Raw genomic sequence first — 26,821 nt, 5'->3', positions numbered from 1 at the left:
ACATATTTCTTAGACTAAATTGAGAGAATCATATAAATAAACTTCTCATTGATTCATTACAGTGAGAAGATTCTGCGTATTTCCACATATATAATTTTCACTTGGCTCAGTGATTGTTATGTTTTTATCATGTTTACAGACCATGATGTTCTCAGAATGTCTATTTAAAATTGCTTTATATTTTGTAGGTATCTGGGAGGCAATTACATTGCTGTTATAGAAGGTTTGGAAGGAGTAGAAGGATTAAGAGAGCTTCATGTTGAGAGTCAGAGGCTTCCCCTTGGAGAAAAGCTTCTGTTTGATCCAAGAACTCTTCATTCTCTGGCAGTAAGGTCACATTTGAGTATTCTGACAAAGAATATAGTGATTAATAGTTTAGTGGAGCAAGAAGGTAGCAAAAGTATATTTGAACATTATACATACCCTGTATGTTTATATGGCCAGGTGAGAATTTATTTGAGGATTGAAACTAGGGATGCCTGGGTGGCTCAGTGGTTGGGCGCCTGCCTTCTGCTCCGGTTGTGATCCTGGGATCAGGGATCGAGTTCCGCATCAGGCTCCCTGCGAGAAGCCTGCTTCTCCCTCTGCCTATGTCTCTGCCTCTCTCTCTTAGTCTGTGTCTCTCATGAATAAATAAATAAATATTTTTTTAAAAAACTAATTTTTCTCACATAATTTCACAGAGACTCAGCAGCTATAAAGTGGGAATAATAATGCCTGCCTCCAGGGTATCAAAAGGATCAAAAGAAGGATGTGAAAAGGTTATGTCCTTATTAAGTTCTAATCCAGATGTCAATACATTCATAATTTCCACCTTGGTGATTATCATGATTCGAAATTTAAAATTTTAGGAAAAAGCCTAAGGAAAAAATAATGCACAATAATTTGGCAAATTTTAAACAATCTAGAGAACCATGATGGTGATAAATTGTTTTCTCGCTGGATTCTGATTTGGTAGTACGTTGCACTATATATGGTCTGCCTCATCAGAAGCAGCAGCTATGTGACCTGACACCCATATACACTGTGGAGGTGTCACAATTAGTTGAGAAGCCAGAGGGCGCAATGGAAGCTTTTACTAATTCTCAAAATGGGATTTGTTAGGAAATTGCTACCTTCAATTCTGGGGCAAGAGATGTAAAGGGAACATGGTTGTTGTGTTTATAGATTTTTTTTTTTAGATTGATTGATTGATTGATTTATGATGGACCTAGAGAGAGAGAGAGAGAGAGAGAGAGGCAGACACAGGAGGAGGGAGAAGCAGGTTCCATGCCGGGGGCCCGACGCAGGACTTGATCCCGGGACTCCAGGATCACACCCTGGGCCAAAGGCAGGCGCTAAACCGCTGAGCCACCCAGGGATCCCCATGTATTTATAGATTTCATTGGCTTTATTTTAGAGGGCCCAGAAACAGAGGGCAATATAAGGTTTGTGAACCAAATTTATAAAAATTGAAAAATAGTGCTTTAAATTGGAAAAGAAAGAAGTGATCTGGGATACCTGGGTGGCTCAGTGGTTTAGCATCTGACTTTGGCTCAGGGTGTGATCCCAGAGTGTCGGGATCAAGTCCCACTTTGGGCCTCCTGCATGGAGTCAGCTTCTCCCTCTGCCTGTGTCTGTGCTTCTCTCTGTGTCTCTCATGAATAAATAAGTAAAATATTTTTTAAAAAGAAAGAAGTGATCTGATTTCTATCCAACCCTCTCCCTATCCTCCCTATAGAATCAACTGTGTCTCAGCTCAACTCAACTGACCCAAAAAGATTGATTCCTCTTTTATTACAAATAAAGTAGTTATTTGTAGTTTTATTACAAATGCCAGAAAAAAACATTTTTGTTTGCTTAATTTTCGCACGTATTCAAGCAGATTCCAAAATTCTAAATACAAGGCATAATTTTTTAAGTTGTATTTACAGTCTTAAAAAGTATCAGGAAGTATTTTCTCTAAAGGTTGGCTATATGAATGCTTTGGTGGGTAGACTCAATCTTGGTAGAGATCACTGGGCCATAGATTTTAAGATGACTTCAGTTTAGTGCTGCTCTATGTGTATTTGTGTTCTAATAGCTGATGTTGATACTTCTGCTAATTATTATTTTAAGTGTCTTCTGAACATATGGGTTATCAAGAGAAAACTATATAGAGAGATAAAGATAAAAATTAAACCATATAATCTTTTATTCTTAGTCATGTTTCTTATTTAGGAAAACAGACAAAAACAATTTCTTCCTATTAAGTAAAATCTTAGTGATATTTAACACAAAATGATAATTTGCTTAAACTAAAATAAGCATTTTTCTACACTGTGTTATCATTTGTTGGGGCATTTTTTTCTTTCTTTGCTTCTTGAGTCCCGGCTTCTTTTTCTATTAATTTCTTTTATATTCTGGAAGAGGAAAATCAGACTTATGAAGGAACTTTAGACAAAAATAATAAGTCACGTCACAATTACTAAAGTCCTAAAAGTCATGTCTGAAAAAAGTATGGTATGGAAACAAAATCTCCATGGTTTTTAATTTTCTTGCCTAAAGAGCAAAACAGTCTGAACTGATAAATCTTAAACTTTTCACAGATTAAGATTTCTGATTCCTATATTTAGCATTTAATTTACTAATGCTAATTTATCTTTCTTACAGAAATCCCTCTCTATATTGAATATCAGCAATAATAATATTGATGACATAAGAGACCTAGAAATACTAGAGAATCTTAATCAGCTCATAGCAGTTGACAACCAACTTCTGCATGTAAAGGTAGTGTAAAGAAAAATTAATTTTAAATTATTTCTAAGAAATTGTGATTAAAAAGTATGTTTTTCTAAATATTTATAAAATTTATCACTTTAAAACTATTCTGAAAAAAAATAAAAAAAATAAAAACTATTCTGGATTTACTCTAAAACAAGCATGTGAATCTCTACTTCTTAATGTATTTATTTGCTTAATTCTGCCCTGTTACCTGGTTTTCTCTTCCATACCTCAATGCCTCTACACCTCCCCAACAGAAAGAAGTTTCTCTGAGAAGGAAATAATGTACTTTTCCTCTCTGTATTATTTTTCCATCAAATGTTTCCCTCTAAATCTAGATTTCTTACCACTTAACTCTGATCTCCCAATGAATGAATTTCTAGTAATTGATTAGACCTGAACTCTCTCCTGATTGCTCCTCTTTGGGGAAGTACCTGGATCTTGAATTTATTCTAATTTGCACTAGCTATATTCATATCATGTTATGTCATATTATACCATATTCATTAAATTATTTACTCATTCAAATATGTACTGAGCACCTACATGTCTATCAGACACTGTACTATTTTGTGTGGATGGAGGAAGAAAGACAGTCCTGGGGCTCAAAAAACACATAGTCAACAAGTAACAGGATTACAATGTGATTCTGTTTTCATAAGTATTGGAATAGCACTAACTCAGCCTGGGGCTAAGGAAGGCTTCCTGGAAACAGTCATCTGTAAGCTGAGCCACTGCCATGACCTCACAGTTTCTGGTGTAGCAATGGGGTAGGCTATGGTATAATTTCTTTACATGGAGCCACAGGAGCAATGAAGGGCTTCTTTCCTCCATAAACAGAACTCTTGTTTCCAAACTACTCCTAGAGAGCTATCCAATGATCTTTAAAAAGTTTCCCCTGACTTGTTTCCAAATTCAGAACTATTACCTAGCTAGTCCTGTAACTACTATAAGCAGTAGATAATTGCAAAAATATTAAATGTATTATATTACAAATGAATTCCTCAAAATACCCAAAATGCCACTCACAGATGTTTAAAATAAAAAGATGAATAAGGAAGCATGGCTCAATTAATTGTTGCAACTTAGATTATGAAGGATGTAAGAAGTTCATGGGATAAATTCAGCATTCAAAAATGTTTTAAGTTTTGGACTGCTCTTCTAGATTTTTTTCCCTGCTGGACATTTTGTATTCATCAGAATTATTTAATTCTTATATGATTTTGTTGTATTTGTATCAGATATGATTTTGTGATATATCAACAGCCTTATATGAGATCCACTGTACATGTATATGATTCTAATCAAAGTGACAGAGCCTGGAGTCTAGGTTTTGGTTAAGTAGAGAAGACCTGGGTTGTGTATAACATTCTCTGTTCAAGGGATGACCGGGTTATTCAGTGGTTGAGCATCTGCCTTCGGCTCAGGGTGTGATCCTGCGATCCCAGGATCATGTCCCACTTTGGGCTCCCTGTCTGGAGCCTGCTTCTTCCTCTGCCTGTTTCTCTGCCTCTCTGTCTCTCTGTGTCCCTCATGAATAAATAAATGAAATCTTTTTTAAAATTCCTTATTCAACACATGGAAAATGAGGACAGAGCAGCCAAGCACAAAAGCTCACTTTTCCTGGAGAGAGAAAGGTGGAAAATTCTAGTCTCCCCAGTTGGCATCAATCTTAAATGCAGTGTATGTATTTTTTAAAAATGTTTTTGTAAGCCAGGTTCTACACACAATGCTTGGTAATGAGTGGTGAATATGTCTTAAAAGATCTGATTGTTAATTTTAATAACTACCAAGATTCATTTCAGTTATTGTCAGTACTCTTAAACCTTATTTGACTATGCATTTAAGATTTTATTTATTTATTGAGAGAGAGAGAGTGAGCACAGGTGAGTGGGAAGAGGGGTAGAGGGAGAGAGAGAGAAGCTCAAGCAAACACAGCACTGAGCCAATGTGGAACTCAATTTCACAACCATGAGAACATGAGCCGAGCTGAAATCAAGAGCTAGACACCTAACCAACTGAGCCACCCAAGTGCCCCTCTATTATGCTTTTAACTCTGAACAGAAAATGCAAGTTTGATAACAGGACAAATATACTAGCCTCCAAATTATCCCAAAGGAAGTTTTCCTGAATAACATTAAGATCAAGCTATTTCACCTATAGTGATTATTCTTAGTCTATGTTAATAATGCATAACAAGGAGTAAATGTGTGACCAGAATAAATACTTTCATTGATGGTGATTGTTCAGTCCAATGATACAAGTTTAAATAACCAAACCCTTATTTTTTAAGACTTAACATTACCATTTCTGGGTAGTTTTTCCTAAACACATCCCCATAAAACTAATCTATTAAAAATATGATATTATATGTGCCAGGCTCTGTTCTAGGCCTTCAGAAAACATGTTCTAGGCACTGAGGATACCATGAAAGACAGGGTCTCTCTATCTTCTAGGAGCTTACATTCAAATGAGACAGGGGAGGGAACAACAGAAAATAAATAAGCAGAGAAGACTGAGAAGTGGGCTATGAAGATATTAAATAGGATAACATAATGGAAAAGAGATTAGTAGATATTTTATTTTATTAAAGATTTTATTTATTCATGAGAGACACAGAGAGAGAGAGAGAGAGAGAGAGAGAGAGAGAGAGGCAGAGACACAGGCAGAGGGAGAAGCAAGCTCCATGCAGGGATCCTGATGTGGGACTCGATCCCAAGTCTCCAGGATCAGGCCCTCGGCTGAAGGCAGACGCTAAATCGCTGAGCCACCCAGGCTGCCCATTAGTAGATATTTTAAATCAGTTTATCAAAAAAGGCCTCTGAGGAAATGACATCTATGCTGAGATCTGAAGAATGATAAAGAACAAATTTGTGCAAAGAGCTAAGGAAAGAACATGCCAAATACAGGGAACAGCAAATGTAACGATTCTGAGTATCCTAGGAACAAAAAAGAGGCCAGTTTACTGTGATGGGGACCCTAGTGCCTAGTTTAGTCTCTAACACATTGTAAGTTCTCAGTAAATAATTGTTGAATGAATGAATAAGCAACAGTTAAACATGAGATTATGCCAGGTCATAAAGATCTTTTAGGCCATAGTTATGAGTTTGACTTTATTCTAAGTGCAATAGAAAGTCAATGAAAGGATTATATATATATAATATATATATTAAATATATATATATATTTAAGATTTTATTTATTCATGAGAGACATAGAGAGAGGCAGAGACACAGGCAGAGGGAGAAGCAGGCTCCCTGCAGGGAGCCCAGTGTGGGACAGATCATGACCTGAGCCAAAGGCAGACCTCAACCACTGAGCCTGAAATACCCGGCATCTTGAAAGAATTATATTTTTACAAGATTTCACGGGATGCCTAGGTGGCTCAGTGGTTGAGCATCTGCCTTTGGCTCAGGACATAATCCCGGGGTCCCAGGATCGAGTCCTGCATCAGGCTCCTTGCAGCGAGCCTGCTTCTACTCCCTCTGCCCATGTCTCTGCCTCTCTGTGTGTGTGTGTGTGTGTGTCTCTAATGAATAAATAACATTTATTTAAAAAAAAAAGATTTCTCTATTGGCTATGTGAAGAATGGGTTGCAAGAATTACAGCAAAGAGCTCACTTGGAAAGACTACTGCAGAGGTTAAGAAAAAATGCTTCCTTGGAGATGAAAAGGAGTGGGTAGATGGAGGTATATTTTTTTATTGAACCTATGGAGCTTGATTAATAGGACGCACATGAATAAAGGAAAGTGAAGAATAAACGATGAATCCTTGTTTTTTTGTGTGAAGAACTGTGGTAGCCTTTACATGTTGGGAAATACAAGGGAAGGAATAAAAGAATTCCTTCTATTGAAATGCCTACTGGACACTGAAATTGACATATCAAGTAGGCATTTGGAGTTCAAGGGCAAGGATAGGAAACTTTAAGAGTCAACAGTATTAACAGGATATTTAAACCCATGGGACTTGGTGAAAGACAGTAAGGACAGAGAATAGACAAGGCCAGAAACACTCCAATATTTAGAGATTATTTAGATGAGAAGGCACCAGGAGAAGTCAATGTGTAGAAGAAGACAAGAGAAAAAGAAGCTTCAAGAAAGAGAGAATGTCTACTTGCATTTGATGCTGTTGAGTGGTAGACATGAGGGCAAATAATACATAAACAGAAATCCACTAAATTTGGCAATAGTGAGATTATACCTGGTCAAGTATTGTGTTTTTTGCATATTTCAGAAATGGAGTGCTTTAACAAGGCTTTGCACTTTTTCCTGTGACCAAAGCCACATGAACCTCTTAGAAATTTCTTTCCATTTTACAGCTTGAGAAACTTCAGGCTTTTCATGAAATATTTCTCCATACTTAAAATTTCAATATGTAAACTTAATGATAAGAAAAAATTAAAAGACTACTTGGATAGAATATCTTAAAAATAAAGTTAACAGGGACAGGTTTAATTTATGAAGAAGTTGAACCATACAGACTGTGGTTCAAAAATCACAGTAGAGGGATCCCTGGGTGGCGCAGTGGTTTGGCGCCTGCCTTTGGCCCAGGGCGCGATCCTGGAGATGCGGGATCGAATCCCACGTCGGGCTTCCGGTGCATGGAGCCTGCTTCTCCCTCTGCCTGTGTCTCTGCCTCTCTCTCTCTCACTGTGTGCCTATCATAAATAAATTAAAAAATTAAAAAATAAAAAATAAAAAAAATAAAACAAAAAAAAAAACAAAAATCACAGTAGAAGGTAATGCTGAAAATGGATATTTAAACTGAAAGTATACTGAAATGTTAGAGGGTATATGCTTTCTTCCCTCTTATGCATACAAACCAGGCTTTACTCCCCAAACTCCTTCCTACATGGCTTAAAAATCCTGAGCAAGAGATTGGAGGATTCCTCTCGAAATCGACCAGCCCAAAAGAAAACATTTCCCAATTCTGACATGTAAAAGTTTCACAGGGAAGGGACACCTGGGTTGTTCAGTAGCTTAGCATCTGTCTTAGACTCAGGTCGTGATCCTGGGGTCCTGGGAAAGAGTTCCATATCAGACTCCCTGCAGGGGGCCTGCTTCTCTCTCTGCCTATGTCTTTGCCTCTCTGATTGTGTCTCTCATGAATAAATAAATAAATAAAAATCTTAAAAAAAAAAAAAGAGGGCACTAGTGATGAGCAGTGGGTATTGTATGTAAGCGATGAATTACGGAATTCTATTTCAGAAACCAACATTGCACTGTATGTTTACTAACTAAAGTTTAAATTAAAAAAGAGTAGATTAGACACTACAGAAGAAATTATCAGTGAACTTAAAGCTGTAGCATTCCAACTACTGAAACTGAGGTACAGAAAGTAAAAACACTAAAAAATGAACAAAGCCTCTGTGGTTTGTGGAACATAACAAGTATTAAAACATGTATGTAAATAGAGTCCTAGGAGGAGCAGGGGAAATACCAGGGACTAAATGTGTGTATTCCTTAAAAATTCATAAATCAAAACCTAATCCCCAGCGTGATGATGTTTGAAGGTAAGGCCTTTCGGAAATAATTACGTCTTGAGGCTGGAGACATCATGAATGGGATTAGTCTTTATTTTTTTTTTATTTATTTTATTTTTTTTTAATATTTTTAATTTTTTTTAAATTTTTATTTATTTATGATAGTTAGAGAGAGAGAGGCAGAGACACAGGCAGAGGGAGAAGCAGGCTCCATGCACCGGGAGCCCGACGTGGGATTCGATCCCGGGTCTTCAGGATCGCGCCCTGGGCCAAAGGCAGGCGCCAAACCGCTGCGCCACCCAGGGATCCCGGACTAGTCTTTTTAAGAAAAGAATAGACTGTGGCTTTCTCTCTAAGCTATGTGAGGACCCAATGAGAAGACAGGCATCTACAAAACAGGGAGAATGCTCTCACAAGATCACAGTATCTGCCAACACTTTGATCTTGGACTTCCCAGCCTCCAGAATTGTGAGAAATCAATGCTTGTTGTTTAAGCCATCAAGTCTATGGTATTCTGTTACAGCAGCCTAAACTAAGACAGAAGCAGAAAATAGCTCTAAAGAAATAGTGGCTTCAAGGTACCCAGAATACTCAAAATCTTCTTTAAAAAAAAGGTTGGGGGATCCCTGGGTGGCGCAGCGGTTTGGCGCCTGCCTTTGGCCCAGGGCGCGATCCTGGAGACCCGGGATAGAGTCCCACATCGGGCTCCCGGTGCATGGAGCCTGCTTCTCCCTCTGCCTGTGTCTCTGCCTCTCTCTCTGTGACTATCATAAATAAATAAAAAATTAAAAAAAATAAAAATAAAAAAAAGGTTGAAGATTCAGTTTCCTGTTTCAAAACTTACTACAAATCTGTAGTAACTAAGACAGTGTGGCACTGTCATAAGAATGAGACTGGGAATCCAGAAATAAAACTTCACATTTATGTTAACTGATTTTGACAAGGGCACCAAGACAACCCAATGGGCAAAGAATAAATAGTTTTTTCAACAAATGGGGCTCAGATATTTGGATAGCTGCATATAAAAGAATCAAGTTGGAACTCTTCTAAAACATAAACAAAATATTCAAAATCGGCCAAAGACTTAAATATAAGAGATAAAACTATAAAACCCTTAGAGGAGAACTGGGATAAATCTTTATGACCTGGTATTAGACAAAGCTTTCTTAAATACAACACCAAAAGCATAAGCAAAAAGAAAAGAAAAAAAAGATAAATTAGACTTTAACAAAATTAAAAACTTTTGTGCTTCAAAGAATAACATTAAGAAATTGAAAAAGACAAACCAGGAGACTAGGGAAAAATATCTGTAAATCCTTTTTATGATAATAGACTTGTGTCCAGAATATATTAAAAAAACACTTGCAACTCAACAACAAAAAGACAAACAATACAATTTATTATCCAAGCCATTTATAAATAGGCAGAGAACCTGAATAGAATATTCTACAAAGAAGATATACAAGTGGATAATATGCACATGAAAATATAATCAACATCATTAGTCATTAGGGAAAAGTAAATCAAAACCACAATTGTACACCACTTCACACCTGATGAAATAGCTATATTTAAAATGATAGATAATAATAAACATTGGCAATAATGTGGAGAAGTGGGGTGCCTGGGTGACTCAGTTGATTAACTGTCTGACTCTTGGTTTCAGATCACATAGTGATCTCAGGATCCTGTGATTGAACCTCATGTTGGCCTCTGCACTCAGCATGGAGTTTGTTTCAGATTCTCTCTCTCACCCCCACCCCTCCCTGCTTGTGCATTCACACGCACGTGTGCACTCTCTCTCTCAAATAAATAAAATCTTCATAGATTATCAATTTTTTAAACAAAAATAATAACCACAGATCATGGTGTTAATGACATGTAAAAGTAAAATGAACAATTACAATACCACAAATCACAGGGAGGGAGGAAATGGCAGTACACTAAGGTTATAGATGAAGTGATGTCATTATTTGAAGAAAGACTGTGCTTATTTAAGGATGATTGTTCTAAACCCTAAAGCAACCACTAAAATAACAAAGATGTTTATAACTAGTAAGTCAATAATAGAAAATGAGTTGCAAAAATAGAGGGGAGCAGGAAAAGAGGAAAAGAGAACAGATAAGACAAATAGCAAGATGGTAATGTTAAACTCAGTTATATCAGTAATTATATTAAATGTAAATAGTCTAAACAATCCAATTAAAAGGCAGAGATGGCAAGACTGAATTTTGAAAATCCAGTGATGTGCTCTCTGCAAGAAGCACACTTTAAATATATAGGGGCCCCTGGGTGGCTCAGTTGTTGAGCATCTGCGTTTGGCTAAGGTCATGATCCATCGTCCCACACTGGGCTCCCTGCAGGAAGCCTGCTTCTCCCTCTGCCTATGTCTCTGCCTTTCTATCTGTGTCTCTCATGAATAAATAAATAAATAAAATCTTTTAAAATATATATATAAATATATATACAGGTTAAAGTAAAATTATAGGGAAATATATATACTTAATACAAATAATAAAGTTAGAAAGCTGGAGTGACTATATTAACATAAAATAGAACAGACTTCAGGATAAGAAACAGATCATGAAAATTTATAATGAATAAAAAGTGCCAATTCATTAAGAAAACATAACATTCCTCAATATTTATGTACCTAATAACAGAACTTCAAAATGCAGAAAGCAAAAATTGGCAGAATTGGCAAACCCATAATTAAGATTTCAACACTCTCTCCAAGTAGCTGGTAAATCAGTAAGGATATAAAAGATTGGAATGACACAGCCAACTGAATGAATCTAATTGCCTCTCAGAACATTCCACCTAAAAACTGTAGTTGGAATAGTCACCAAAATAGTCCTTATGTGGGCCATAAAGCAAGCATCAAAAACTTTAAGGAACTAAAATTTTATAGATTATGTTATTTAACCACAATGGAATTAAATTAGAAAGGAAAATAAAAGGAGATTTAAGAACACACTTTTTTTTTTTTTAAAGATTTATTAGAGAAAGAGAGAGATTGAGGGGGAGCTGCAGAGGGAGAGGGCCATGCAGACTCTGCACTGAGCACAGAGCTCAACATGGGACCCTGAGATCATGATCAGAGCTGAAACCTAGAATCAGACGCTTAACCAACTGAGCCACCCAGATGCCCCTAAAAACATTTTTCAATAACCTCTGGGACAAAGAAAAAAAAATCACAAAGGAAATTAGAAAATATTTGAACTGAGTGAAAGTAAAAGCAAAAATTTGAAATTTGTGGGATGCAACAGCATAGTGCTTAGAGGGAAATCTATCTATTTAGCTAGATAGCTAGCTTTAAATGCCTATATTACAAAAGAGGGAAAATGATCTATTTTCCATCTCAAGAAGCAAGAAAAGTGGGGAGCCTGGGTGGCTCAATTGATCAAGTGGCTACCTTTTGCTTCAGGTCATGATCCCAGAGTCCTGGGATTGAGTCCCACTTCAGGCTTCCTGCTCAGTAGGGAGTCTGCTTCTTCCTCTCCCTCTGTGCCCCCCCCCCATGCTCTCTCTTGCACTCACTCTCTCTCAAATAAATAAAATCTTTAAGAAAAAACTCAAGAAAAGTAAATGCGAATTCAGTTCAAAAGAAGGAAATAATAAAGGTAATAGCAGGAGTCAATGATAGAGAAATATAGAGTGACTACAGAAAGATCAGTAAAACCAAACGCTGACTCTGAAAATATAAGTAAAAGTAATCAATTCTAGGTGGAATGATAAGACAGAAGACATGAACAATATCAGAAATTTTAAAAATATCACTATAGTTAAAAGGATAATAAAGTAATATTATAAAGAAATTTATGCCAATAAGGTTGACAGCTTAGGTAATATAGAGTCCTTGAAATACACAAATTAGAAGAAACAAATCTTTTTTTTTTTTAAGATTTTATTTATTTATTCATGAGGGACACAGAAAGAGAGAGAGAGAGGCAAAGACATAGGCAGACGGATAAGCAGACTCCATGCAGGAAGCCAGATGTAGGACTCAATCCTGGGACTCTGGGATCACACCCTGAGTCAAAGGCAGACACTCAACTACTGAGCCACCCAGGTGTCCCAGAAGAAACAAATTCTATATAGCTCTGTATCTATTAATACTTCTATATAAAAACATTTCCCATAAAGAAAATTCCAGGGATCCCTAGGTGGCTTAGCGGTTTAGCGCCTGCCTTTGGCCCAGGGCGCGATCCTGGAGTCCCGGGACTCCCGCCATGGAGCCTGCTTCTCCCTCCTCCTGTGTCTCTGCCTCTCTCTCTCTCTCTCTCTCTCTCTATGTCTATCATAAATAAATAAATAAATCTTAAAAAAAATATTCCAAACCCAGATGGCTTTGCTGATGCAGTCTATCACACTTAAGAATCAAATATACCAATCCTACACAAACTCCTTTAGAAAACAAATAAGCAGGAAATACTCCTCAACTCATATTATCCTCCTATCCCCAACAACATTACAAGAAAAGTACAATGAATTAAATAAATGAAATAAAAACCTATGTTCATACAAATATCTGTATGCAAGTCTCTATATATCCCTCACGAACACAGAAACACAAATTCCCCAAAATATTAGCAAATAAAATCCATCAATATATAAAAAGATAATCCATAACTACCAAGTGAGATTTATCCCAAGAATGAAAGATTGGTTTGACCTTCAAAAATCAATGTAATTCACCAAACAAAATAAAGGATAAATATGATCATCTCAACATTGACACAAAGGCATTTTTAAAAATTCAACACCCATTTTTATTTTTAAAAAATTCTCAGCAAACAATAAATTGAAGGGAACTTAATCTGATAATTGGCATTCATGTAAAATCTATCATACCTAATGATGAAAGACTAAATGCTTTCCTCCTCAAGACTGGGAATAAAGCAAGGATGTTTACTCTACTTTATAATTGAAGCCCTAGCCGTGTAATAAGTCAAGAAAAGGAAACAATACTCAGTTTGGAAAGGAAGAAATAAAATTATCTTTACCTGCAGACTAACATGTTTTGATAAATATAAAATAATTTTAAAATCTACAAAAGGCTATTATTAGAATCTATAGAATAAATTTAGCAATGCCATAGGATACAAACAAGGCCAAATATGCAAAAATCAATTTTCACATCAGCAGTGAAAAACTGGAAAACTATTTTTTTAAAGATGCTATCTTCCATTCATGCCAAAAAAACATGAAATACATAAGAGTAAATTTAAGAAAATAATGTGCAAGGGCTGTACAATAAAAACTACAAAATATTGTTGGCAGAAATTAATGAATAACTAAATAAATGGTGAGAAATACAATTTTCATGGATTGGAAGACTATATTCTTAAGGTTCCTATTCTTTTTTTTTAATATTTTATTTATTCATTCATGAGAGACACACAGAGACAGAGAGAGGCACAGACACAGGCAGAGGGAGAAGCAGGCTCCATGCAGGGAGCCCGATGTGGGACTCGATCCCAGGTCTCCAGGATCACACCCTGGGCTGAAGGCAGTGCTAAAACGCTGAGCCACCTGGGCTTCCCAATTCTTTCTAAATTAATCTATGCATTCCACATAATCCCTGCAGAATTTTTAAGATAAATTGGCAAGCTGATTCTAAAATTTATATGATAATGCAAAGGACCTAAAATACTGAAACAGGGGATCCCTAGGTGGCGCAGCGGTTTAGCGCCTGTCTTTGGCCCAGGGCGCGATCCTGGAGACCCGGGATCGAATCCCACATCGGGCTCCCGGTGCATGGAGCCTGCTCCTCCCTCTGCCTGTGTCTCTGCCTCTCTCTCTCTCTCTCTCTGTGACTATCATAAATAAATAAAAAGTTTAAAAAAAAAATACTGAAACAATATTGGTAGAAAGAATGATGTTAAAGAACTCTTTCTACCTAATTTCATGACTTTATTGTTATAAGAATCATGACAGTGCATTAGTGACATAGGATGAACACAGAGATCAAGATTTATAAAGAAGTCTCATGTGTTCAACTGATTTTCTTAAACAGGTTCCAAAAATAATTCAATGAGAGGGATAGTCTTTTCAACAAGTGCTGATGGAACCACTGGATATCCAAATAGAAAAACTGATCCTTCGCCCTTCATATTATTTACAAAATTTACTCAAAATGGATCACATCCAAATTTAACTGCTCAGATATAAAACCTCTAGATAAAAAACATGTATGAGACAAAGAGTTCTTTAAAGAATTCAAACACAAAGGACACAAAAAGCAAGACTCATTAAAAACTGTTAAGTTGGAATTCATTAAAATTTAAAACTTTTGTTTTTTGAAAGAAAGACATTAATGAAATGGCATACCACAGATGGAGAGAAAATATTAGCTATCATATATGTAACAAACAGCTGTTATCTCGAACATATAAAGAACTTTTGAAACTCTATAGTAAGAAGACAAGCAATACATTTAAAAATGGGCTAAAGATTTCAACAAACTTTATAAAGGAACATATGCTAATGGTAAACGAATACAAGAAAAGATGCTCAAAACATCATTTATCATGGAAAAGCAAATTAAAACCAAAATGTGATTCCACTATACACCCACTAGTATAACTGAAATGAAAGAGACTGACAATACCATTTTTTATTTATTTTTTAAAATTTTTATTTAAATTTTAGTTAACATGCAGTGCAATATTGGTTTCAGGAGTTGAATTCAATTTACCACTTACATACAACACCCCAGTGTCATCACACGTGCCCTCTTTAATACCCATCCCCCATCTAGCCCATCCTCTACATACCTCATTCCATCAACCCTCAGTTTGTTCTCTATCATTAAGAGTCTCTTATGGGAGTGATGGGTATCAAGAAGGGAATTAGAGAGGACATTTGATGTAATGAGCACTGGCTATTACATGCAACTAATGCATCACTAAATTCTACCGCTGAAACTAAAAAAAAAAAAAAAAAAAAAAAAAATTAGTCTCTTATGGCTTGTTCCCCTCTCTCCTTTCTTCCCCCTTCCCAAATGTTCATCTGCTTTGTTTCTTAAATTCCACATGAGTGAAATCATATGGTATTTGTCTTTCTCTAATTTATTTTGTTTAGCATAATACACTCTAGTTCCATCCATGTCATTGCAAATGGTAAGATTTCATTCTTTTTGATGGCTGAGTCATATTCCATTATATATATCACATCTCTTTTTATCCATTAATACCAATTTCTGATGTGGATCTAGAGCAACTGGAATTCTCATTAATTGCTGAGGAATATGTAAAAGGTACATCTCTTTGGAAAATCGTTTGGCAGTCTCTTATAAAGTTAAATATGTACTTTTTGTTTGTCTTATAAATAGGACTCAGCAACCCCATCCTTAGGTATTTACTCAAGTGAAATAAAAACCTATATTTATAAAGTTAAATATGTACTTTTTATTTGTCTTATAAATAGGACTCAGCAACCCCATCCTTAGGTATTTACTCAAGTGAAATAAAAACCTATGTTCATACAAATATCTGTATGCAAGTCTCTATAGTAACTTTATTTGTAATTTGAGAAACAACCAAGTTTACCTCAAATGGGCAACAGATAAACAAACTGTATCCCATAAAGTGGAATATCACCCAACAATAAAAATGAATGAACTGCTACTAATGCACACAGCATGGACAAAATTTTTAAAAATTATACTGAGTGAAATAAGGTAGACAAAAAAGAGTACATACTATACGACTCCATTTATATGAAACTCTTGAAAAATAAAAACAGATGTATATAGAACCAAATGTATCAATGGTTGCTGAACAGGAATGGGAAGAGGTTGACTGGAAAAGGCCATGAGTGAATCTTACAGAATAATGAAAACATTCTATCTTGATTATAGTGATTGTTATATGGATGTATATGATTTAGACTTTTAATGGGTGCATACTGTCGTATGTAAATTACAAATACATAAAGTTAATTTTAAACAAATATTATAAAAACTTCCAAAATCAAAGGACATGAATTTCCAGATTGAAATTGTCTCCCAAATGCCAGCACAGTGAATGGAATGTGACCCACATCCAAGTCCATCCTTAAAAGTTTTTAGGACACCAGGAGTAAAGAGTTCCTAAAGAATCTCACAGAGAAAAAAAATGATCATAATACAAAAAATCAAAATGGAACCAGAATTATCAGATCTTTCTATTTGGAAGATAGTAGAATAATGTCTCCAAATTTTTGAGATAAAAATATTCTAAATCTAGAATTATATACTCCATCAATTTTTCAATCAACTCTATGGCACAAAATATCTCTTTTTAAAAGATTTTATTTATTTATGAGGCACAGAGAAAGAGAGAGGCAGAGACACAGGCAGAGGGAAAAGCAGGCTCCATGCAGGGAGCCCAATGTGGAACTCGATCCCGGGACTCCAGGATCATGCCCTGAGCCAAAGGTAGACGCTTAACTGCTGAGCCACCCAGGCATCCCTATAAAATATCTTTGAACATACAAGCTTTCAAAAAAACATGTCCCTTTCTCAGACAGCTCTTGAAAAATTAATTTCATCTAAACAGAACAGAAAATTAGGAAAAGAGAAGACACAGGATCTAGGAAACAGGAGAAAGGCTAAAGAAATTCCCAGAATGAATATGAAGGAAATCTCAAGTGAAGTCCTAAAACAGATACCAGCCCAGATTGCAGCCAGCTGAATTGATACATAGAAAAATGACAAATACATAGAAAAATGACAAATAATCAACTAATTTTTAATTCCAGGAAAAATAAAAAGCAATTATATAGTGTATTATGTGATTCAACTTTGAATGATATTTAAGTGAGCTGAATTATATAGTCAAAAAATACCAACCAGATTAACAACTTTAATATAACTCTATTGACAGGATTGGGGAGGGAAGTTTGGGGTTGGAGTGGTACTTATGAGAATTATATCATCATGTTCCACAGTAGGAATTCAGTAGATAAATATCTAAGATTTACAAATCAATAAACAGTGGCTGTTATTTAGTATTGTGGAGGTAAGTGAAGGAATAGCTGTAGAATAGTGTAGGAATAGCTGTAGAAATTGAAAGTTGTTTTGTTATAAGCCCCCAAGTACTCTTTTAAGTTTTGTTATATACCCTACGGTCTTATTTCTTAAAAGTGTTTATTGCATTGCTTTGATTTTAAAAATCTACTTTAAAAATGACCGAATGATTGGTAAGGAACACCTTGTTAACAGAATTGTTATCATACATCATCATATCCCCCATTAGACTGAGAGAATTTAAGAACAAGGAATTTTTTTTTTTAAAGTTCACAAGGGCCTCTTTCTTTGTTTTTTTTTTTTATTATTATTCTTTTATTTATTTATGATAGTCACAGAGAGAGAGAGAGAGAGAGAGAGAGGCAGAGACACAGGCAGAGGGAGAAGCAGGCTCCATGCACCGGGAGCCCGACGTGGGACTCAATCCCGGGTCTCCAGGATCGCGCTCTGGGCCAAAGGCAGGCGCCAAACCGCTGCACCACCCAGGGATCCCCCAAGAACAAGGAATTTTTGTTGCTTTCGGAATGACCTAGAGTTCAGCCCAGTGAGTGCCTGGCATGTAACAGGCACCTACTATATGTTTACAGAATGAATGAATAAACGAACAATAAAAAATATTCAACCATCTGAAGAAGGAATTTAAGGGGATCCCTGAGTGGTTCAGCAGTTTAGCGCCGCCTTCGGCCTAGGGCGTGATCCTGGAGACCCGGGATCAAGTCCCACATCGGGCTCCCTTCATGGAGTCTGCCTGTGTCTCTGCCTCTCTCTCTCTCTGTCTCTCATGAATAAATAAATAAAATCTTAAAACAAAACAATACAAAACAAAACAGCAAGTTCCAGAGGCTGGGCTATGCAAAAATTTGCTTTTTCCTCCCATAGAGAGGGAGGAAAGGGAGTGTAGATGAAATTTCAAGTTCTTTTACTTCTGGCAAGAAGACAAGCAATTTAAAATGCCCTGCATAGCTTCTTGGAAGAGTGAATATAGACTTGCCTAGGGTTAATTTAAAATATGCTCTTGTGCTGTTGATGGAAATGCAAACTGGTGTAGCCACTCTGGAAACAGTGTGGAGGTTCCTCTCTCAAAATGTTAAAAAAAATAGAACTACCCTATGACCCAGCAATTACACTACTAGGTATTTATCCAAAGAATACAAAAATGCTGAATTGAAGGAATACATGCACCCCAATGTTTATAGCAGCACTATCAACAATAGCCCTCTTATGGAAGGAGCCCAAATGCCTATTGACTGATGAATGGATAAAGATGATGTGTGCGGGGTTATATATATTGGGATTATATTATATATATAATTTTTAATTTATATTATATTTTATTATATATAATGGAATATTACTCGGCAACCAAAAAGAATGAAGTCTTGTTATTTGCAACAACATGGATGGAACTAGAGTGTTTATGCAAAATAAGTCAGGGAAAGACAAATGTATGATTTCATTCATGTGGAATTTAAGAAACAAAACAGATGAACATAGAAGAAGGGACAGAAAAATAAAATAAGATTTAAAACAGAGAGGGAGGCAAACCATAATAGACTTAAATATAGAGAACAAACTAAGGATTGCTAGAGGGGAGGTGGGTGAGGGAATGGGCTAAATAGGTGATGGGCATTAAAGAGGGTACTTGGTGGGATGAGCACTGGGTATTATATATGTGATGAACCACTAAATTCTACTCCTGAAATCAATACTACAGTATACATTAACTAAATTGAATTTTAATTTAAAAATGATAGAAACAATAAAAAATAAAATGTACTCTTGTGGTCCATTTCAAATCATCTTCCAATGCCTTATTAAAAGGACATGTTGAAGTTTAGCAGGAAAATATTAACTTGTTTCTTGGTATATATTAATGGGGTCAGTGTCTCCATTTTTCTGGCTTTTATTTTTCCATTCTTTATGCTCACTGTTTGAAGTTGCCCCAACACTGCTGACATCAAACCCTGTGCGCCATGGGAGAGAAAGCTCAATGTGCCAAACAAGGTCGTTGACATCCATCCTAAAAGTCTTCAGCAACAGACAGCTTTGTGCCACGGGGAAAAAGAAGTGGGTATCATTAGAGACTCCTAACAAAAACCCTATAATTACCCAAGGTTTTTAGCACTTAGAGAAGCTGCTTTTATATGGACATCCATAGATTCCTTGTATACACCTACAGAAAATACATGAAATAAGAGAAAAGGAAAAATAACGGTCTTTTAGGATAGTTAAATAACTTTGAATCTTCCAAGATTCTGGTTTGAGTAGTGAGAAAGATATTTGAGAAAAATTAAAAAGGAAAAGATATAACAACAACAAAAATACTGGCAGGGCAACTGAAAATCCTGGAGCTCTGTAGAAGGAATAAGAAAAGGAAAAAGGAAAGAGAACTGGATCACTGACAGAAATAGGCATTCCCAAACAATGCCCATGCCCTAGCCTACTGGAGGTCCTAGAGCCCCAGGAGAGTGGCTACGTTAGAGGCAGAGGCACAGGATACTGACCTGGAAGAAGCTTCCTGCTATTTGAGATTTCATTCCCTTCCCTCTCACTTCTACAGACCCACAGCTGCCAAAGACTCCTTTCCCCAAGATCCTCTAATCCTGCCCTCATTTCTCTTATTCCCTAGCCCAAAATTGGTCCAGGGCAGATATCTGGGCCAAGGAAGTTACAGGGAGGGGAGGGGAAGGTGGCAGAGGACTAGAGGAGGAAATAGAAGAACAGAAGATAAATCCTGTCTTTCTTCTTTCTATATCTGTGGGCCCTCTAATGAGCAAATTTTTCAAAGTGCCTTCATACAATTTCTCCTTTTAATTCCTGTCCTCCTCCTAACATCAAATCCATTGATTTATGCATGCATTTGTTCATTTCTCCTTCTCCATTCATTCATAACAACCACCATCTGGTAGTGCTTGCTAGACAATGGAGGAAATGAGAGTGAACAAAAAACAGATATAGTTTCTAGTCTTGAAGAGCTCTCACCCTTGAGGGGAAGAGAAACATTAAGCACATAATCACCCAAAAACAAACGTAAAATTGCACCTATGGCAAATACTACAAAGAAAAAGTATATGACTCTGAGGGCCTCTACCAGCGGGATTTGCCTTAGGGCACTGAGTGGAAGCTTCCCTTAGGAAGGGATTGCTAAACCTGGCTCTGAGAGAATAGAAGGGTTTACCAGGTAGAGAATAGCATGTGCAAAGGTCCTGGAGCAGGTGAAAGCATAGCAAAGATGAGAACAGGAGGCAGAGAGAGTGAAGGTAGTGCATACTACAAATAGAGGCTGATAGGTAGATGGGCTACCTAGGTCATGATAGAGTTTTGTCTTTAACCTAAGAACAATGAGAAATCACTGAAGGTGTTTTAAGCAAGGGGTAAAATAGTAATAGAGTAGTATTTTGGAAAGACCAGCATAGCTACAGTGTGGAGAATAGAGTGGAAAAGGCTAGACTAGATAAGAGATGGTAGAAACTTGAATAGAGTTGGAGTGGAAATGAAGTGAGTAGAAGCTCTTTCTTGTTTCAGAAATAGAGTGATCAATAACTTGGTGGTGAGTTGGATATATGGAGCATCAAAGAGAGGCAGAGGTCAATAATGATTTTCTGGCTTCTACCTTGCACAACAGAAAATAGGAAACTCCAGAGTTGGGTTCAGGGGAGAGAGAGAAGATCATGACTTTGGTCATGTAGAGTTTGAGGTGCCTTTGTAGTGTTCCAGAGAAAATATTACATGGAAAATTGGATATATAAGGCCAGAGTTCAATGGACAGAAGAATGTGGGTATCTTCAGCATATTGATTATGTGATCACTTAAACTGCCATCATGAATGAGACTGCCTAGATATGGGAGTAAAGAGTATATGCTGAAATGTTCAATGTAGTTTCCCATAAAATCTGGTTCTTCCTGTCATGTACAGATGACCCTTCCTTCCTCAGTATAACAGATATTTTACTATTTTCATCAATGTAGCTATTCCTTTTCTGTAAATGGTCTGCACATAAATGGAGATCATGGTGGATTAGACAATTGCTTTTCTAGCCATTATTTTGTAGTCTGCTGTGATCCAGGGAAGGAAACAAGTTTGAAAGGAATAAATGTAGATTATAGAAAAGGAAGCAAGTGAATTGATGATACCCGAGTGTCTGCCACTACCTGCTCCTATTTTCTCTAGGAAACTATGCTCAGGAAACATGATGATGCACTTGGAGAGGTTTTATAGCACAGTCACTGCACAGATATTCCTTGGGCTTTTTCTTAACTAAATACATTGTTTCCATGGGCCAACTCAGGCAACAGTCCACCCAGTATAGCTCTTTTTCTTTTTTTTTTTTGTTTTGTTTTGTTTTGTTTTTTGTTTTGTTTTTAGTATAGCTCTTTTTTATGAAATGTTTTCTCTAGTCTCAAAAGCAACTTTTATAAAACAGCTTGTTAATACATTGGGGATTTCTATGGTCAGAAGTGTGTTACTTGTGGGGTCAGAGATTCATTCAGGATTTGGGAGCCTGCCAAAATGTGGAATCACAAAGCCATTAGGGATGGTAAGGTAGGATGCTCCAAAGAAGTGAAACTGAAAAAGTCCGAGATTGGAAATGTATAGCTAGTGACGAGGTTAGCAGTGCCTCATTCAGTGAACAGTGCCTATTCAGAAGGTTGGGAAGCACAGTCAGTGGCCTAGACCCTTATAACTCCAAATGTGGTCGTAGGACCAGGAACATCAGCATCAGAAATGCGGAATCTCAGATTCTGCTCCAGACCAAACATATCAGAGCCCGCATTTAATAAATGAGATCCTGAGGTGATTCTTAAGCACATAAACATTTAAGAAACAGAATTTTACGGTTTTTATTTGTGTTAACCAAAATGATAGAAGTTGTAAAAGTCCTTTTACGGACTTTTACGAATACTGCTCTGTATTACTCTTTCAAGAAGTGTAGTGATAGTAGGTAAGAGATAGGATAAAAGCCATAGGAGAGGGAGAGATTGGAAATGGAAACCCAAGAGAAAGAAGATCCCAAAAAGAGAAGGGAAAAGATCAAGAGGGCTGAATAACTTGAAAAAAGAGGTGTAGCTCTTTCTTTGCTGATAAAAAATAGGAAAGAGGGCTGGAAGAAGTGTGAGACCAAAGGCAGAAAATTGAGAAAATTCTGTGGGCAATGACCCAGTTCACTCCAGTAAAACTGATAGCAAAGGCAACCACTGAGAAGGAGAAAGAGAGGTTTTACGCCAAACAATATTCCATAGTTTATTTTTTTTAAGATTTTATTTTATTTATTCATGAGAGACAGAGAGAGAGGCAGAGACACAGGCAGAGGGAGAAGCAGGCTCCATGCAGGGAGTCCGAATGGGACTTGATCCCAGGTCTCCAGGATCACACCCCGGGATGAAGGTGGCACCAAACCACTGAGCCACCGGGGCTGCCCTATTTCATAGTTTAAATGGGCTCCAGTTTAAAGGACATTTACTTTTGATTAATACTTCTTTGCATTTTTCCCCATAACTCCTTTAAATAAGTATACATCAATGTATTAAAATATTAAAACCTCACTGGCCATTTACAATAAAACTTCCATTTCGACAAGCAGGTGATGAGCCATGAACTTCACTAGGGCCAACATTATATGCCTTGATGACAGATAAAGCCATATAATATCATGGATACAAAAATGTGTAAAAACTTGAAAGAACAGTAACATTAGAAAAATCATATTTACCTATAGTTTTTATGTCTACAAAGTTTGATAAATCGATAAAATGATCTGAAAAGTTCATTTCACAGTCAAATATATTAGCGATTTACTTCATTGGTTTTCTGATGACCATTTATCATGAGGTAGAGCATCTTCAGAATGAATGGTGGAAACAAAAAATTTGATGTGCTTGCCTCTTAGATAAACTAAGTATTTGATTTATAAGACACAAACGAACAAACCACTATGGCCTGTCATGTTTTTCCAGTTTCTAATTTATTCAACCTCTGCTCAATATTGATCCTGACAAGCAGAGTAACCCAAAGATAAATTTATTCACTCTACAGTTTAGTCAGAAACAAGCCAAAAATTATAGATTTTCCCAGGCAGATGATGACAAGCAGTCAGGAGGATGACAAATGGCTGTCTTTAGATTTAGTTAGGACAGTTGGACCAGACATTTCCAATAAAAATTGGAGCACGCTGGTCAAATACAGGTTCATCAGTGACCATCATTAATTGTAGAGCAAGCACTGCCAGTTACTGCAGGCGCCTATACAGGACCTTGGGCACCAGCCCTGCATGGCAAATAGAATCAGCTCTTCAGTATTTTGCAGCACTCCTCTAAGTGATAGCATGACATGATCATTTATCAAACAGAGACTGTCCAGAAAAGTGTCTGCTCCCTATAGTAACACTGAAGGGCAGGAAAGTGAAAGCATTTTATTAAAGACAGGAAGGCAATGAACTACCAGAGCGTATCCAACGGGTAATCATATTTCAGCACAGGATTAGTTTAGTCTTAAATAAACATACACTGGAGGGAGTGTGTCGCGGGTCATTTATCAAGCGAGGAACAATTAACAAAACTCTACAGGATTCTTTTTATCTATATAAATTTAAGATTTTCTTATTATTGTTATTACTGAACTTTTGGACGATGGGCGTCACATTCAACACTACAAAATGCAATGCACAATTCCTTCCTTAAAGTTTCTTAGACTAAGAGAAATACAGTGAAATTCCGATATAAAATAATCATGGCTGTATCAAATGCTGCTGAACAAATGCTGCGGATGGGGCATAATCTAGCTCCAATACTGAAGGATGAAGTTAAAACTTTTGAAGAAAGCTTTCTTATAAGAAATCAACTACTAAGTCAGAAGCTTATTCTTTCTTACAATAATTTTTGCTCTCTATTGACCAAAATTAAGAAGTTATTAGCTGAGGGGTGGTAGGGCAGACAAAAAGAGAATTAACATATTACTTAACTTCTTTGTTCCAGGCACTTCATATGCCACAACAACTAATCCTAACTATTCACACTTTATACATGAAGACACAGAGTTGCAATAATGCCAGGAAGGCTGGGATTGTATTTAAAAAAAAAAAAAAAACTCCAATATATTTTTCACAAATTATTTATTTGGATAGCTCAGAGTCTAGTACAGAACTGAGACCATGATAGTCACACAGAGAGAGAGAGGCAGAGACACAGGCAGAGAGAGAAGCAGGCTCCATGCACTGGGAGCCCGACGTGGGATTCGATCCCGGGTCTCCAGGATCGCGCCCTGGGCCAAAGGCAGGTGCTAAACCGCTGCACCACCCAGGGATCCCTAGAACTGAAATATTTTTACTATTTTATGTAGGAAGACATTGGTCTCAAGAAGATTAAGAGAACTACCTACCAGATGCTCTGTAGTGGGTCCTAGACAGCCACCCAGCTAATAATAAGGAGCCACCCAGCTCCTTGTGTTTAGTCCCCTAAAACACCATTCCTTCATGTAGGTAGAGGCATATATCTGGATATTCCACATTTGTTACCTCCATGATATGACAGAATTTTGCAGGAACTTTTTTCATGTAAATTCTATGCCCAACGAGGGGCTTAAACTCACTACTGTGGGGTCAAGAGTCATATACTCCACCAACTAAGCCAGCTAGGTGCCCCTTGTGGGCATTTTTAATATGTGGAAGGGAACTGTTGTCACAGCTCACAGTAAAAACAAACAAACAAACAAAAACGATTTTCCGGGGTGCCTAGGTGGCTCAATCTATTAAATGTCCAACTCTTGCTTTAGGCTCAGATCATGATCTCAGGCTTGTGACATCAAGCCCCACATTGGGCTCCACACTAGGTGTGGAGCCTGCTTAAAATTCTCTCTCTCCTTGTCCCTCCGTCCCTCCCCAACCTCTCTAAAAAAACAAAAATAAACAAGAAAATGATTTTCTAAAATCTAAAGGATAAATGCAGTTTTACCAAAAGAAATTTTCACAAAAATGGAAAAATGAAATATTTAAGTAACAATAAACATGGATTAAGCAAAGAATAAGATGGGAGATACAAATAAGATATACAAGGCTGAAAGGTATCAAGCTTTATTTTTTTTTAAGATTTTATTTCTTTATTCAGGAGAGACACACAGAGAGAGGCAGAGACAGAGGCAGAGAGAGAAGCAGGCTCCCTGTGGGGAGCCCTATGTGGGACTCGATCCCAGGACCCCGGGACCAGGACCTGAGCCAAAGACAGATGCTCAACCACTGAGCCACCCAGGTGCCCCGGTATCAAGCTTAAAGGTGTGGAAATGATACTGGGAATAAAAATACCAAGCAATGCGTTGCTAACTGCTCTCAGCTTTGCAATTAAGAACATTATTAATTAATCTATACTTTGTATTTCTTAATTGTCCCTTATATCCTATAATTTTGGTCTTGGCTTAAGGAGAACAAATGGAAGAATCATAGGTGTTTGCCTGCTGCTATTCTCCAGAATTTTCATTAACTTTGTAGTCCTCACCACCATATTCTCTCTCTTTTTAAAAGATTTTATTTATTCATGAGAGACACACAAAGAGAGGCAGAGACATCAGCAGAGGGAGAAGCAGGCTCCCTGCAGGGAACCTGATGTGGGTCTCGATTCCGGGACTCTGGGATCATGCTCTGAGCCAAAGGCAGATGCTCAACCACTGAGCCACCCAGGTGTCCCCTCATCACCTTATTCTAAAGATTAGTTTATTCCTCTAGATGTGTACAAGATCAATTAGTAGTAAAGACCATTTTATCCAAAAAAGTTTTATGGTACACCTTCTAAGTACTTAGAAAAGCAGTAATTAGAGCTAGAAAAGCAGTAATTACCTTTAAAAACAGTTTAACTCATATGAAAGAAATGCTGATGATTATGAAATATTTGTGTTTTGCTTTTTCTTCTTGATAGGACTTGGAATTTTTACTGAACAAATTGATGAAGCTGTGGAAAATGGATCTAAATGGAAATCCTGTTTGTCTCAAACCCAAATACAGAGACAGACTGATACTGGTGTCCAAGTCACTAGGTATACATTTATATTATATTAATATAATTTTCTTAGAGAAAGAGACCTGGTTAAACGTTTTAGTTAATTAACAGCAAGCCTTAAAAAATATGAATATGATGTCTGAATCTACAAACACGGTCAACTTTAAATTCAGTATTTTAAATAAAAGCAAAAGTTAAAATTGAGAAAAAAAACCATGAAAAATATCTGCTGTTCAGAAATAATTAAGGCACCACATACCCTTTCTTTAAAAATGTATAGAACTTGCTGACCTTTTGTCAAATTCTCATTGGCACAAATCCTCTGAAGATCCCAAGAGACTCTTTAGTTCTTGGATCTGTAGATAAAATTAATCAAAGTTTTCATTGCTTGACAATTGCCCTAGAAACATACAGGGTTCTTTTCATTTGAAAGGGGAATAAGGTAGGGAGGCCCTTTATGAGCTCCTTAGAAATAATAACACCCTGATTATGCACTATACTGGGGGTAATGGACCACAGCTCTTCAACACGGGCCAAGTTATAAAACATCAGAGATACAAACACTTGCTTCTCACAAAGGAGATTCATTAAAGAGTTTCCTA

At 36.8% G+C, this 26,821-nt stretch overlaps 1 protein-coding gene and 1 long non-coding RNA gene across 10 annotated transcripts in view; one reads left to right on the top strand and one right to left on the bottom strand.

The window, feature by feature from the left end:
• Positions 1-26,821, top strand: part of PPP1R42 (protein phosphatase 1 regulatory subunit 42) — a 68,167-nt gene that overhangs the window by 11,493 nt on the left and 29,853 nt on the right. For 7 of the 9 annotated variants that reach the window (XR_007407040.1, XR_007407039.1, XR_007407041.1 and 4 more), the window contains 3 exons: positions 189-327; positions 2,632-2,748; positions 26,139-26,256. Coding sequence is in view for 4 of the 9 variants with exons in the window: in XM_035708367.2 (XP_035564260.1) it covers positions 189-327; positions 2,632-2,748; positions 26,139-26,256 (374 nt within the window). In the remaining 5 variants the exon portion in view is untranslated. Of the gene's footprint in view, positions 1-188; positions 328-2,631; positions 2,749-19,174; positions 19,305-25,337; positions 25,502-26,138; positions 26,257-26,821 lie in introns of those variants that run through there. The other 2 variants (XR_007407043.1, XM_049103855.1) reach the window with 2 other exon arrangements.
• LOC112678567 (uncharacterized) overlaps positions 85-26,821 on the bottom strand; it is a 46,925-nt gene continuing 20,188 nt past the window's right edge. The window contains exons 3-4 of the long non-coding RNA XR_003147674.3: positions 26,511-26,575; positions 85-348 (exon numbers count right to left, since the gene is read on the bottom strand). This is a non-coding gene — a long non-coding RNA (uncharacterized LOC112678567). The remainder of the gene's footprint in view (positions 349-26,510; positions 26,576-26,821) is intronic.

Source organism: Canis lupus, chromosome 29, assembly GCF_003254725.2.
Source record: "Canis lupus dingo isolate Sandy chromosome 29, ASM325472v2, whole genome shotgun sequence".
Taxonomy (NCBI): domain Eukaryota; kingdom Metazoa; phylum Chordata; class Mammalia; order Carnivora; family Canidae; genus Canis; species Canis lupus.
Note: the sequence above shows the minus strand (reverse complement) of the source record. Positions and strands in the feature narration are given on the sequence as shown.